Raw genomic sequence first — 16178 nt, 5'->3', positions numbered from 1 at the left:
GTGTTTCTACCAAACAGTTCCAGTTTGGTTTCATCAGACCATAGGACATTCTCCCAAAACTCCTCTGGATCATCCAAATGCTCTCTAGCAAACTTCAGACAGGCCCGGACATGTACTGGCTTAAGCAGTGGGACACGTCTGGCACTGCAGGATCTGAGTCCATGGTGGCGTAGTGTGTTACTTATGGTAGGCCTTGTTACATTGGTCCCAGCTCTCTGCAGTTCATTCACTAGGTCCCCCCGCGTGGTTCTGGGATTTTTGCTCACCGTTCTTGTGATCATTCTGACCCCACGGGGTGGGATTTTGCGTGGAGCCCCAGATCGAGGGAGATTATCAGTGGTCTTGTATGTCTTCCATTTTCTAATTATTGCTCCCACTGTTGATTTCTTCACTCCAAGCTGGTTGGCTATTGCAGATTCAGTCTTCCCAGCCTGGTGCAGGGCTACAATCTTGTTTCTGGTGTCCTTTGACAGCTCTTTGGTCTTCACCATAGTGGAGTTTGGAGTCAGACTGTTTGAGGGTGTGCACAGGTGTCTTTTTATACTGATAACAAGTTTAAACAGGTGCCATTACTACAAGTAATGAGTGGAGGAAAGAGGAGACTCTTAAAGAAGAAGTTACAGGTCTGTGAGAGCCAGAAATCTTGATTGTTTGTTTCTGACCAAATACTTATTTTCCACCATAATATGCAAATAAATTGTTAAAAAAACAGACAATGTGATTTTCTGGATTTTTTTTTCTCAGTTTGTCTCCCATAGTTGAGGTCTACCTATGATGTAAATTACAGACATCTCTCATCTTTTTAAGTGGTGGAACTTGCACTATTGCTGACTGACTAAATACTTTTTTGCCCCACTGTATCTAAAATCTATAACCAATAGTTAAACTTTATTGACTTTTTCTTGCTTTTTCAGACACTTGATTGCGACTCCAATAATTTGCATTACATAAACAATTGATAACAAAGAATCCCACAACTTCAATCTGGTTTATAAGACAGTCACTATGGATATATACTGTACTTGTTCAGAATCAGTATTACAGCAATTGATTGACATAGCAAATTAGAAAAAATACCCTACCATTGATGAAACATTATAATCCACTCCTAGCTGGGCCCCTATATTCTGTGCGTAGAAAAATAACGACAAGTTTCCAAAGGTTCCTTTGTTCCGATAAGCAACAAGGGTCAAAATACCATGGGTTTCATTGACTTCAAAGCTGAAAGTGAAAACATTGTAAATTAATTTACAAAGTGAGAATTTATTATATCTACAGATAATAGCTTACAGTTTATGTTTCTATATAATTCAAGAATCACAAAAATCAATACCTACAGCTTCACTTTTATTGAATATGTATTACAGAGAGCGATTTAACCTGTTAACGTAAAGGCATTGCCATAATGACCCTGATATACCTGTTATACTGATCTAGTGGATACCTGTATTGAAAAAAAATGCATAGACTGCTTCTTATATAATTCACTTTGGAAGTTATGGTGCAATAGCCTCTTCATGCATCGAGGCGAGACTGTGGGTAGGGTGTTCAGCGACCCTCTTCATTTGTATGAGTCTCCTTTTTTAAATTTTCATGCTCCGTCACCATTTTGCTGGAGAATGGTGGGACATGAATGTACGCAAGCGTCACCCGCGACAAGGGCGGCGTTAGTGCGAAGCTTAATAAAGGAGGCTCATACAAATGCTGAGGGGCCACGGCAAAGTAGCTGTTTTTTGGTATGCACCTGTTCAGACTAGTTTTTGATGCGCCGGTCAGCTTTCTGTTATTTGTATGCTAGCTTTCTGACTTAGCACTTCGCCCTTCACCATGATGTGATTTTAATTACAGCTTGTTCCTGCCAACCCATATGTAGGCTTTACTGAGAGAGGTGTCCACATTCACCCATGCATTCAGACATTAGAGAGATGTGTTCACACTGGTCAGGGCCCCATCAGACTCATGAGGCCATCTTGACGTTTGGTTGATGGGCCGGCATTATTTGGCCAAATTTTGTGCAAAGCGTCTCATGTATTTTCCATGTATTTTTCCTAATATTCAAAAGTTATTTTTGCTATTCACATTTCACATATTTCACATTGACATGCCTTAACACGATTGAGTGCAACCATTTTCGTATACTGTACATGTAAGTAGCTGTTTTTGGTATGCATCTGTTCAGACTGGTTTTTGATGTGCCGGTCAGTTTTCTGTTATGTGAATGCTGAAGACCCTACAAATTCCTGTCTTGATGCACAAAGAAAATATTGCACCAAAACTTCTAAGGTGAATTAAAAAACCAGGATGCAGATTTTTTTCACTACAGGTATCCATTAAATCAGTCTAACAGGGCTATTATGGCCATATCTTTATACTTTATATATGTACTTTAACAGGGTAAATTGTGATGACAGGTTCTCTATAAAGTGCACTGTTCGGTTACCTGTCACAATGAATGCAGAAAACTGCTACATGTGAATAAGCAGGTGTCTAATAATCCTTCTTAGCTTTTTTAAATGGAGCATTTGCATTTTGATTCCATGCCTTAATATTATTTCCTTTATTTCAGACTCTGATGCTCTGTATCCCACTAATGAAGTTAGTTATACCACCAACGGAAATGCTTCTGAGAAGAATGAAGTTACAGGATCTAGGGTCTTAGGCTAAGTTCACATTTGCGTTCGGGGGCTTTGTGGAGGGCTCCATTAAGCCCCGCCTACTTCCACATACTTCTGCATGTGCCCTGCGTACCTATCTTTAACATTGGGTACGCAGGACATGAGGATGCATGCGGATGTAACAGAAATCTAACAAAGCAGCTTTTAAAGAAAATTTAACAAGTGAATAAATTGTAATTTATTTAAACATACCTTGTCCTCTGCCACTCAATAACTCCTTGGACCCCATCATTGGCATCAATAATAATCTGGGCTGTCAACCCTTCAGCATCTGCAAAATATATATATACATTATATATACTGTATATACAGTTTTCCTTGTTCTTATTGGAAAGTGCACATTGTAGATTTAGACTGAAGTCAGCAAAACCACAAAGGAACACATGGAAACAAGGAGTCAAGCAACACATGTGAAGCAAACTGGAATTTGTTTTAACAAAATTTGGATCTCAGCCTCACCTGAATGTTGGTCACATATATGGTCCTTGTAGTGTTCTAGATCCTATAAAGAGATATGTTTTCATCCCCCATGTAGTGATGTCCTTCCTGGGCCCCTTCTGGTATAATGTCTCCCCATCATGGGCTAACTCCTGTAATAATGTCCTCATTCTCGGCCCCTTCCAATAATAATGTCCTCCATTCTGTGCCATTTCTAGTAATAATGTCCTCCATCCAGAGCCCCTTCCTGGTATGATGTCATCCATCCTGGACCCTTCAAGTAATAAAGTCCCTTGTAGTGGCCCCCGCCTGTCAGTGTCCCCCATCCTTGCACCTTCCAGTAATAATCTCCCCCATGATGGCCACCTTCCTAGTATAAGGTCCCCCATCAAGGATCTCTTCCGGTAATAACACCCGCATCCTAGGCTTACTTCCTGTAATAATGTCCCCATCCTGGGCCCCTTTCCTGGTTGAATGTCCTCCACCCTGAGTCCATTCTAGTAATAATAATGTCCCCATCCTGGGCTCTTCCTGGTATAATGTCCTCCTTCCTGGACACATGTTGTAATAATGTCCTTTATCCTGGGGCTCCTTCCAGTAATAATGTCCACCATCCAGGATCCCTTCCTGTAGTATAATGCCCTCCATCCTGTGCCCCTTCCTGGTATAATGTCCTCTATCCTGTGCCCCTTCCTGAAATAATGTCCCACACTGTGAGCCCATTCCAGAAATAATGTCACCCATCTTGATTCCTTCCAGTAATAATATCCTCTGTTCTGCTGCTCTTCTCCAACACATTTGAAGAAAAAATTAAACATCTTCTATATCCAGCGCAGAAACCAGCAGCTGTATTTGACGTGCTCCCCACGGGTCGTGCATGACGTCACTGCCATGCGCTGTCAGCTGCCGGCCTCTGATTAGCCGGCGGGATGTATTGCAGTGCAGGGAGCCCACAGGTTTCCGTGCCACAATAAATTTCAGCTGAATGTATGTCCTCGGACGCACATCCAGTTGAAATAGGTGATAGTTTTTTTGGGTTCAATTCCTGCATGGGTCCAGTTGCACCCTCTGTGACCGCGATCATTATGCCCCTGTGTGTTAAACCATAGATTCCTCAAAGTAACCTTTTTACACCGATGACAGCTTTACAAAATCTTCGCATTCTCTCAAGCAGCTTCATCAGGTAAAACCTGGAATGGCTTCGACCAGTGCAACCATAAGGTATGTTTTACAGAGGCAGAGTTGATATAGTTTCATACAGTGCTGAGCCCTACTCAACCAGAATATAGCAAGAACCACTAAGTATGAGAAAAGACAGTCCATCCTTACTTTAAGACATGAAGGTCAATCAATGCGAAGATTTTTTATAGCCTTGTAGGTATCTCAAATGCAGTCATGAAAACCATTTAATTGCTATGATGAAACTGAATGCTAGGAAGTATATAAATAATATTAAGGGATTGCAAATGTGAACATATAACCCTTAAAAAGTATGTATATTACAAAAAATGTAAAAAAAAAAAAAAACACCACAAAAGAAAACCTTAAGTGCAAAAAAACATGATAGACTCACTGATAATACAAAAAATATGTTTCATATGTGACTGTCTTGATGCACTATAAACCGTATATACTTGTGTATAAGCCGAGTTTTTCAGCACTTTTCTTGTGCTGAAAATGCCCCCCCCCCTCGGCTTATAGACAAGTCATTGTCCCAGTTTACAGAGCGGGAGTGGCGGAGCAGCAGGTCACAGGAGGCAGGAGCCAGCGGCTGTGGCTAAAGCTTGTGCCCATTGCTAAAGAGAAATGAATATTCACTGCACTGGCAATACATAGACATTTCTCTTATAGAGTGCGCACAGATACAGCCGACTTCCAGGAGCTGCTGGGTTCTCATGGGTGCCCACTCATTAAGGTAATGAATATTCACCTCTCTCCACTCCCATAGACGTGGAGAAAGGTGAATATTCATTACCTTAATGAGCGGGGACATGTGATCGCCCAGCTGAAGGAGCTGCTGGCACTGTAACGAGATGCTGCAAGGGCGCGCAGCAAAGGTAAGTAAGATGGGGTTGAGGATCCATGCAGACAAGGATGGGAATAAGGAGCCGTGCATAAAAGGATGGGAATAAGGAGTCATGCATACAAGGATGGGAATAAGGAGCCATGAATACAAGGATGGGAATAAGGAGCTATGCATACAAGGATGGGGATGAGGAGCCATGCAGACAAGGATGGGAATAAGGAGCCATGAATACAAAGATGGGAATAATGAGCTATGCATACAAGGATGGGAATAAGGAGCCATGAATACAAGGATGGGAATAAGGAGCTATGCATACAAGGATGGGGATGAGGAACCATGCATACCAAATATGTCTGGGCCCCCCTCCTTATATATATTGTACCGTATATATACTAGGGGACTGTGTTATACATGAATGAGAGCACTTTATACTAAGGGACTGTGTTATACATAATAATCGATAATAAAGGCTTCCTCCACCTCCCCGTTCTTAAATGCATTATAAATCCCCTTCCTCCCATCCCAATCCCCCACCCTTCATTATCCTCCTCCCATTATTGCCCTCTCCCCCACCCCCATCATTGCCTTTTCCCCCACCACCCTATCATTGCCCATTATACCACCTCCATCATTTCCTCCTCCCCCACCATCCCTATCATTGCCCTCTCTGTCAACCCAGTCATTGCCTTCTGCCCCATCACCCCATTATTGCCCTCTCTGTCAACCCAATCATTGCCTTCTGCCCCATCACCCCTATCATTGCCCTCTCTGTCAAACCATTCATTGCCTTCTACCCCATCACCCCATCATTGCCCTCTCTTCCACATACACACACAGACACACACAGCACTATTCACCTCTCTACATACACATACACACACGCACACACACCTCACCTCTGGGAGCCTAGACCAGACAATAAACAACTAGGCTAAAAGTGGGAGGGATGTTATACAGCACGTGGTAGATACAGATAGAGGGTACTTATCATTCTGATATAGATTTGTATAAGATGCGTTTATACCTCTGGCACTCATGAGGATCGTTTTTTGTTTCAGTTGTTTTGCGCTCTGTGCAAGTAAGGGTGTGGCCTCCCTTTTCCTTGTATTGGAGATACCATTCATTTAGTTCCCAATGGCTGGGTTTCCATAAGTCGTGTTTCAGTCCTTCTCAGCCCTTATTCACATTGACACATGGTAAGGTTTTAATACCAGAGGTTAGGACCATCCCTGGGTCACCTTAACGTGGTGGGATTTACTTTTATTTAATCAAAATTATGTTAACTAAGCACCTTATATTATTTTAATGCATTATTGCCATTTATGTATTTACTGCAGGGTGCTTGCTTGTTTTTATCTTAGGTTATGTCTGTTTAGTGGCCAGTGTGAACATACATCTACACTTTGCATGCACACAAATTTATATTTACTCTTTAGGTTTTTGTACCAGCTTTAGAAAACTGCAGATTGACAGCACCTCAGATGACAGCCCTCATAAATGATGAACATTCAACAAGTAACTGACAAATTTCAACATAAATTTCCCAAAGGAGACTATGAGAAGCAGGTATTTATGGTTGAATTGATGCAAAGAAAGTAATTATTTCAAGCAAGCAACACAAGCACTGAAGATCAGATTAGTTGAAATCTGTGCTGTAGTCTGATGAGTTAAAATGTGAGATTTTTGGTATCAACTGGCATGTCTTTGTGAGATACAAAAAAGTGGTCAGGTCCTCTATCCTCTTGTGCCACAGCAGATACACCTTTTCTATGGGTGGTTATTGTCTGTTATCCTGTTTTCATTTATTCTTTTGTCTGCCCAGCCATCTTTTGGGTGCGGCTATATATACTTCCCCCTGTGGGTATTTGCTGCTGGTGATAGTCTCATTTGGATGTCCAGCCATACTGTCGTTGTATATGACAGTCAGTGAAAGACTAGCTAGGGTCTGTCTCTCTCCTGAATATGCTTTTCACCCTGCATCTATCTCCTGTTTAGGAAACAGGAGGTATACTCCCTAGCAGTATACAACTTATCTTCTCATTTTGTATTCTGTGGTTTATTTTAACTCACCCTGCAATTTCTTTCTATCTAAGCACTCCTACCCTTCTGCAGGTAAATCGCCCTCTAATCTGCCCTCTGGTTCTTTAGGAGGAATGTGAAGCACTTGATGGCTTTTCAGGCAGCATACGTCTGAGTTGTTCTTGTTTAGGCTAAGTTCATACTTGCGTGTGAATGCTTTGCGGATGGCTGCGTACGTCCTCCCTTAAGCTCTGCCTACTTCCGCAAGCTTCCTGCGTCGTCCTGCGTACCTATCTTTAACATTGGATATTGGGCGGGCACGTCAAAACGCCGTATCTGCACTCATTCACATACAACGCATGTCCCTTTCGTACCCAATGTTAAAGATGGGTATGCAGGACACCTGAGGAAGTAGGCGGAGAGTAGGCGAAGCTTAAGGGAGGGCGTACACAGCTATCCGCAAACCATCCATATGCAATTCTGTTTTTAGGGCTATTCCTGCCCATTGGCCTTCTGACTGAGCACTCTGCCCCTCTGCCTCAGGTGTTTTTAATTGCACAGAAAGAAGAAAAAATGTTTTAATTGCAGCAGTATTCTACCCCTCCACAGAGATATAGACTTCAGTCCAAGAGAGGATTCACATTAGGTTCCCAGAGAAATGTAGACTGTGTAAGAGAGGATTGGCATTAGGTCCTGGCAACGAGAAACGCCTTAACATGGCTGCCAGGTACACATGAATTGGACAATTTGTGTGCTAAGCATTCTCAATTTTTCATATTTCTAGTGCAGTAATGCAATTTAATTTTCATATTTTATGTTTGCATGCTATAGCGCTACAGAGTGCTGCCTTATCTGTTTCATTGTAAATGGGTTGGTGACTCTGGTTGGTAAGCACCTGAACAGACCTGATTTATGTTTGGATGTCACAGTCAGTTTTTTTTATATTTCTATTCCTGCCCATGTAGGAACCACTAGGGACTGTGGGGTCAGTATTTCTAGTCTACATAGGAACCGGCTGGGTCAGTTGCAGTTTCTACAGTAGTTTTACCTATTTTCCAGTGAAGTTGATATACAATTATAACAGCCAAGAGGATGTAAAGTAGCCATCAGAGGAAAAAGGTGGTATTTTGAGAAATCTGAGGTTTAATACATATTTGGTTTGTTTCACACGTGTTTCTTTACTCTTTGCTTCCATATATTTCCAGTATGCAAATTCCAATAATAACAAGGAAAACAATTGCATAAACAAATGTGTCAATATTTTTGACTTGTACTGTATAGCTGCTATACTCACATACATAAAAAAAACACACAATAAAGAGTATTATTGTACCATTGTTTTATGCAAAGTTTGAAGAAAGTACAGTTCCATTTTAATGTATTTCTGCTACTTTATTTTGCTCTAAGGACGATATAAATTCTCTATCTACTTACACCAAACATACAGTAGAGACATATTTAGATTATTACAATCCTGCAGCCAAATTTGGTGGCAATCACTGCAAATAAAATCTGAATGACTTCATTAAATTACTGTATAAGCCTGTACTGTATGTATTTACTGGAGATAGGCAGAAGAGACTGTTAGACAGCTAGTAAGTTACAGTACCTTTTATCCTGTAAGATATAAATTCTATGAGCATGCACAGAAGAAAACAAGAAATAACCATTAACGTTTACAGAAAATAGGAAATAAGGTAAATTACAAGTTATTGAAAGACAGAATAACGTGCTCATAGCCCTTGTTCTAACATAACTACAGAAATATTGTGAAATAAACCATGACACTGTTTAATATTTTCTACTAAACTATAAAAGCAAAATTATAAAAAAAAAACCTTCCTGTGGAAATCAGTCAGTCAAACCTTTGGGGTAAAGTGCAAACACCACTCAGCGTGGTATGTAAGATGGCTTCTGGGAGGGCCACATACTTTTTTAAAGATAGATAAAAAAGAAAAAAATGGAAAGTGTAATTCAAATGTAACTTTTATTTCCATATTAATTTAAGATTATTTAAACAATTTTCAGACATCCTCAGCATAATGAAGCCTAACTTTATCTGGTAGCGTCCTTTATCCAGAATTTATAAGAACAGGGATTTTCTGATGCTGTATTACCCCATTGCAGAGGTTTGTCAGCCAATAAAATATATTTTACAGGTGGTTAAATATAATAAAAGACATAATGCTCCCCTGCACCCATCCCCTAAAGGTTCTGTTCTGGCCATTATCCAGTCTCTGTTGATCTGTGCTTCCTGCTTCCATCTTCGTCACACATGGCTGGAAATGTCCGCACAGCCAATCGCAGCAGTGATCATCTGAGATATCAGAAATTGTCGTATCCTTACCCTCTAAGGTCTCAGTTATGGTATGTATGATTGTTTGGTCCCCCCATTACCCTCTTAGCACAATATCACGTATATATGTGATTGCCAGAGGACTCAGGAGCTGAGCTTTGTCCACACCAGGCAGATACCAGCTATATTATACTGTCAGCATATGTCTCTAGCAGCGGAGGTTGAACCTAAGCTCCCACCAGGGTGTTAACTATTTAGAAGCCGCCGGCAGTCTCTGACAGCATCGTTTAAGGGTACCCAGTTTAAATGTGACTCAATCACGGGGCTCTGGTGGGTTACCATTGCAGCCAGGGGCCTGCTGAAGACCTCCATTGCTGCCATCTTGGTCCTCCTTTGAAGCCTGGCTGTATGCTGAACTTCAAAAGACGCAGTGATTTTCACTGTATATTGCAATATTATGGTGTTACAGGATCTAGCATCCCATTTGATTTATATTATAACCTCTACATCTAGCAACCATCGTGATCTAGTGGATCGCAGTGGTTATAATTGTAAACAAATAACTTTATAACTGTGATCCAATATACATTCCTAGGAGCTTGACTTTTGTCATACTGTATAGTGCTTAGTTTTGGGGAAATATATTTGCTCTTTAATTTGCTATTTTTTCCCGCTCCAGGACACTCTGTTAGGATACGGCTCTGTGACAACTCGCACACTTACGGTCATTACTGACTAGTGTCCCATCCGCTTCTCTCCATGTTCTACTGAGACATGTGAATGAGAAGCTAGAGGGCTCGTCATGACCGTAAGAATGCAAATTGCATGACAACTGCTTGGACCGGCTAGCAGAGCTGAATCTTAACATCTTACATATTACACAATGATAGTAAAGTTTTAAAAGCTTCCTGAGTTAATACTGCTTGCTGAGAATGAAAAAGGAGAGGTCAGTTAAGTTATTCATTCTGGGGTGTTCCAGAGGGGTTTCCACCAAAACAGTAATACTAGGAAAGGAATTTTTTTTATTTTCATTTTACACAAGTTATACACAGGACTAAACAATGAAACCTGTAGTAATATAAAGTAATCTAAAGCAATACCTAAACGCGGAGGAGAAGATGTCGCTAACTTCACAGTCAGTTCCACAGACACTAGAGTGACTAAGATGTATTCCTGGAGCTCCGGTATATCGTCCTGAAGGGAAAAAATACAATCGAAAACATTTTTCATCAATTTGCATATAACAGATCAGATTTATAAATTAAATTAAAGATGATACTTATACAGTGAAAATCAAAAGTAGTAATATAAAAATAGCAAATGTGAACAAAAACTTTACCTCTAAAAGAGTCACGTTAATGGTACCAGTTGTTTCCCCATCTAAAATGATCAAAGATCCAGTTGTGCCAATATAGTCAAGGCCTGGTGCTGCTGGGCTCATACTGGTGTCATTCAGCAGATGTGCCACATATGTGGTGTAAGTGATATTAATATCTCCTAATAAATGCACACATAAATCACAGATATTTTACACTATAAAAACAAGGTTATGGCATTTTATAGCTCTGGAAATGAATATTATCTATCTATCTAGAAAAACATAACATGTGGTCAACGCTCCAGAAAGCGCAGATGCAAAAACTGGTGGTTTATAATTGTCCATGTGCCACTTTGCAAATGGAAAAATAGAGATCTGGGTTTTGCATCTGAATTTTCTGGAGCGTTGACCACATTTTATGTTTTTTCTCTGTCCTAAGTATTATGTTAGGTCACAACTGGTGGGCATGCACCAAATTGCTATATTGAACCTGTACTGCTTTGTCCTATCTATCCATCTCTCTCTATCAAGGTGTCGATCTATCATCTAACTATTTTTTTATCTTCATGATGTCACCCAAAAGTATGTACACCACAAATTGCACTTATATTAATTATTTTTGGTTATCTCATTTTAAAGGTAATTAAGAGTTTAGACCACTTTTGCAGCGATAACAGTCTCCATTCTGAAATGGCTTTTCACAAAATTTGTAGTGTGTCTGGAACTCTGTGCTTTTATAGCCAAAACAGCATTTGTGAAGTCAGATACTGATGTTAGACGGAAGGGTTGGCTTGTAGTCAGTGTTCAAGTTCATGTCAATGGTGTTTATTGGGTTATGGTAACGAGTCTGTGCAGAACTATTGAGCTCCTCCACACCAAACTCGTCAAATCAACCTCACTTTGTACAAAGGGGCAAAGTCATGCTGGAATGGGAAATGGCTTTGCCCAATTTTTGCATAAGAAATCGAATCTTACACATGTCTAGAATGTATCTACAGCTGCTTCGCACAAAATTAGAATATCATGAAAAAGTTAATTTATTTCAGTTCTTCAATACAAAAAGTGAAACTCATATATTCTATAGAGTCATTACAGAGTGATCTATTTCAAGTGTTTATTTCTGTTTCTGTTGATGATTATGGCTTACAGCCAATGAAAACCCCAAAGTCATTATCTCAGTAAATTAGAATACTTTATAACACCACCTTGAAAAATTATTTTAAAATCCGAAATGTTGGCCTACTGAAATGTATGTTCAGTAAATACACTCAATACTTGATCGGGATTCTTTTACATCAATTACTGCATCAATGCGGCGTGGCATGGAAGCAATAAGACTGTGGCACTGCTGAGGTGTTATGGAAGCCCACGTTGATTTGATAGCAGCCTTCAGCTCATTTGCATTGTTGGATCTAGTGTCTCTCATCTTCCTCTTGACAATACCCCATAGATTCTCTATGGGCTTAAGGTCAGGTGAGTTTGCTGACCAATCAAGCACAGTGATACTGTTGTTTTTAAACCAGGTATTGGTACATTTGGCAGTGTGGATAGGTGCCAAGTCCTGCTGGAGAATGATATTTCCATCTCCATAAAGCTTGTTGGCAGAGGGAAGCATGAAGTGCTCTAAAATTTTCCTGGTAGACAGCTGTGCTAACTTTGGTCTTGATAAACCACAGTGGACCTACACCAGCAGATGACATGGCTCCCCAAACCATCACTGATTGTGGAAATTTCACACTAGACCTCCAGCAGCTTGGATTGTGGCCTCTCCACTCATCCTCCAGACTCTGGAACCTTGATTTCCAAATGAAATGCAACATTTACTTTCATCTGAAAACAACGTCTTGGACCACTGAGCAACAGTCCAGTTCTTTTTCTCCTTGACCAAGGTAAGACGCTTCTGGCATTGTCTGTTGCTAATGAGTGGCTTGACACAAGGAATGCAACACTTGTAGCTCATGCCCTGGATACGTCTGTATGTGGTGTGGCTCTTAAAGCAATTACTCCAGCAGCACTCCACTCCTTGTGAATCTCCCCCAAATTTTTGAATGGCCTTTTCTTCACAATCCTTTCAAGGCTGCAGTTATCCCGGTTGCTTGTGCATCTTTTTCTACAACACTTTTTCTTTCCACTCAACTTTCCATTAATATGTTTGGATACAGCACTCTGAACAGCCAACTTTTTTAGCAATGACCTTTTGTGGCTTACCCTCCTTTTGGAGTGTGTCACTGACTGCCTTCTGGACATCTGTCAAGTCAGCAGTCTTCCCCATGATTGTGGAGCCTACTGAAACAGACTAAGGGACCTTTTTAAATGCTTAGTAAACCTTTACAGGTGTTTTTGTTAATTGCTATAATTTACCGAGATAATGACTTTTGCATTTTCATTGGCTGTAAGCCATAGTCATCAATATTAATAGAAATAAACATTTGAAATAGATCACTCTGTAATGACTCTATGATTTTCACTTTTTGTATTGAAGAACTGAAATAAATTATCTATCTATCTATCTATCTATCTGTCTGTCTGTCTGTCTATTTATGTGTTTCATAATACTATAAGTATTTTTGTCACTAACCTAAGGATCCATATTCTCGGTTGATAAAGAGTTGAATAGTTTTATTAGTTTCCTGAGTTATCATGGTCCTTGAAGAAGGAGCAAAACTTAACAGTCCATGTGGCTCATCACTGGCTTCTACAGTGAGAACTGCTTCATATCCTTGTTCATCAAGAATGGCTGCACCAGGCCCCGAAATCCCTGTTAAAATATGTAAACAATCCAAGAACATAAATGGCTGAAGACATCTATTGTTCTCTTACAAGTACCTAAGTCAATAAAACCCTTATAACATTCTGCGCAGCAAAAATGTAAGTCTATAATTCTCGAAGCTGAACTCTACGGTATATTCACATTGTTAAATATTACGGCTCTTGACACCATATGTGTAAGAAACTTCAAATTGTAATAAACCTAAGAGAGATCACATGAACTATATAAAACAGGTTTATAGCTATTTAAATTCCCACTAAACAGCTTTTTTGTATTTCGACATTTGTTAGCTATCGGTATGTATGTACATTATGTACGTTAAAATACTTACCAGTCTCCATCTTCTGCCGTTTGCAGCGCTACTTCCTTTCTTAATGTAAGTCTTTGAGAGTCTTGTTCTGTGTCTCATAGACTTACATTGAAAAAGTGACTTCCACTCCAAACAGATATACTATCTGCTAGTAGTATTTCTAATACTAGAAATACTACCAGCCACCTGGTCCAGGAGAGGACAGTAGAGGACCAGAGCAGAAGAAAGAGACTTAAGTATTTTAATGCATGCACTGAACATACTGTACGTAACTGAGCACTAGCAAATGGTAAAATAAAAGAAAAAACTTCCCAGGATTGGTACTTTCAAAAGGGGATCTGTCGCCAGATTTCACAATTCAATATGCATATATTATTCAATAGATCCATTGGACCTAAAATCCAGAGGCTCTATAATAAATATCGAAAGTTTTATGGCGTGATATTAAAATGAGCATTATCTAAGTACATCTCTAACTGGACTCACTAAAGGGATTCTCCGGTGAAAATACGTTATTAGTCGTTTTCCAATCTATAAGTTATTCAATAAGTTATCCCATTTTTACCTTGAGTTGTGACATTGTTTAGAAGAATTTTGTACTCTTCTCTTTCCTCGGGAATCTGATCGTCTAGCAGATGAACAGTAAAACTTGAGTTCAGTAGCCCCTAGTCATAAGAGATAACATACACGTCATCTAATTTTCAACTTGTTCGGTGAATATAGAATTAATTATTTTCCTACGGCAAATCTAGCAGAAAATTTAACTTCAAATCTGTGTCAGACTGAGGTAAAATCCACATATGTAGCATGCAGATTTTGCTGCAAATTTGTGATGGTTTTCCTCTTTTTACATTGAAAAAAGTAAAATCTGTGCTGAAAATCAACAGTAAAAAATTGACATGCAATTACCGTAGGTTTCAACGGAAAATTTAGACTATTTGACTTGTTTCTCTGCATTGTCATTGAGCTTATGGCCAAGAGCTTGTAACGCTTTTATCTGTCTCCTACTGAATTTCTCTGTACTGATTTATAACTAAAAAAAATATCAAAGTTAAGCTGAACTTTGTAGAGATCCTCGATCTGTGGCAGCATTACACATACACAAAGACCTTATGGTAAACAGGAAGGTTCATTACAGTTTATTCCAGCAACTGAACAGAATACAGCCTTTTGTTTGGCATAAAAGTTGGGAAAAAACAAAACAGTCCATGCAGTAGTACAGTTTGCAGCAATGCAGGCTCACTGGTATAAACTACAGTCCACACTTCTGTCTCTGGCTGAAACAAAACCAAGTAAAAATCTCTCCACCTCCCACACAAAGGCACTGAATGAGGAAGCTGCAATGCCTTTAATAGGTATTTCCCGGGCCTGGAACTGGAAGTATGGGAATGTCCATGTCCCACCTAGCTCTTCTGGCCATTCCTCAAACCTGGATCCAAAATCCAGGCTCATTAGAAAAACCCTCTCAGCACTACCGATGCTTTATCCTGCTTCTCCGGGTACTACCTCACTGTGGCTGGCCACTTCAGTGACACATACCTCACATCCAGGACCTGTCCAACTGCAACTTTACATATCCCCATACTGTGCCCAAAGCCAGGGGGCTGGGCACATTACGCCAGAAAATAATGTAGATTTAACAAGGCATCCATATTCCTGTGTTGTTTTACGGGTCTATGCTCCACCTGAGAAAAATCCTGCAGAGCCAGAACCACCTGGTCACCCTGGCATTATTCCCCTTTTTCTCCCCACATCCATCTCAGTGAGGCATAGTCAAACACTAGCTTAAACTTCTGGCTCAGCAGATAATATGTTAAAGTCTGCCGTGCACATTTAATGGCCAAGCCCTCTTTTTCCACAATAAACTAATTTCTCTCACAAAGGGACAACTTACTACTCAGATAGATAATGGAGTGCTGCTCCCTGTGTAATTCCTGTGACATGACAGCACTCAGCTCGACATCCAATGCATCCATCTGGACTATGAATTATTTTGTAAAGTCTGGCACTACCAATATTAGTTGCCAACAGAGGGCTAGCTTTGGTTCCTGAAATGCCCCCTTGGTCTCCGGTGACCATTTAGCCATGGCTGACTTTGTACCCTTCAGGTATTTAGATAAAAAATAACCTAGTCATGTTAGGTGTCTATGAACTCGTAATGACCTGGAGAATCATAATGGCAGGTCATTTTTAGCATTTATTGAACTTAGCAAAAAAGCCAAACAAAAAACAAGTGTGGGATTGCACTTTTTTTGCAATTTCACCGCACTTGGAATTTTTTTTCCCGTTTTCTAGTATACGACATGCTAAAACCAATGATATCATT

At 40.0% G+C, this 16178-nt stretch overlaps 1 protein-coding gene across 1 annotated transcript in view; it reads right to left on the bottom strand.

The window, feature by feature from the left end:
* The window catches only part of ADGRV1 (adhesion G protein-coupled receptor V1), a 753646-nt gene that overhangs the window by 527575 nt on the left and 209893 nt on the right, over positions 1-16178 (bottom strand). Inside the window, exons 36-41 of the mRNA XM_069745343.1 lie at positions 14418-14517; positions 13351-13530; positions 10794-10951; positions 10555-10648; positions 2868-2946; positions 1083-1221 (exon numbers count right to left, since the gene is read on the bottom strand). Coding sequence (XP_069601444.1) covers positions 1083-1221; positions 2868-2946; positions 10555-10648; positions 10794-10951; positions 13351-13530; positions 14418-14517 — 750 coding nt within the window. The remainder of the gene's footprint in view (positions 1-1082; positions 1222-2867; positions 2947-10554; positions 10649-10793; positions 10952-13350; positions 13531-14417; positions 14518-16178) is intronic.

Source organism: Ranitomeya imitator, chromosome 1, assembly GCF_032444005.1.
Source record: "Ranitomeya imitator isolate aRanImi1 chromosome 1, aRanImi1.pri, whole genome shotgun sequence".
NCBI lineage: Eukaryota > Metazoa > Chordata > Amphibia > Anura > Dendrobatidae > Ranitomeya > Ranitomeya imitator.
This window is presented reverse-complemented; position numbering and strand designations above follow the sequence as displayed.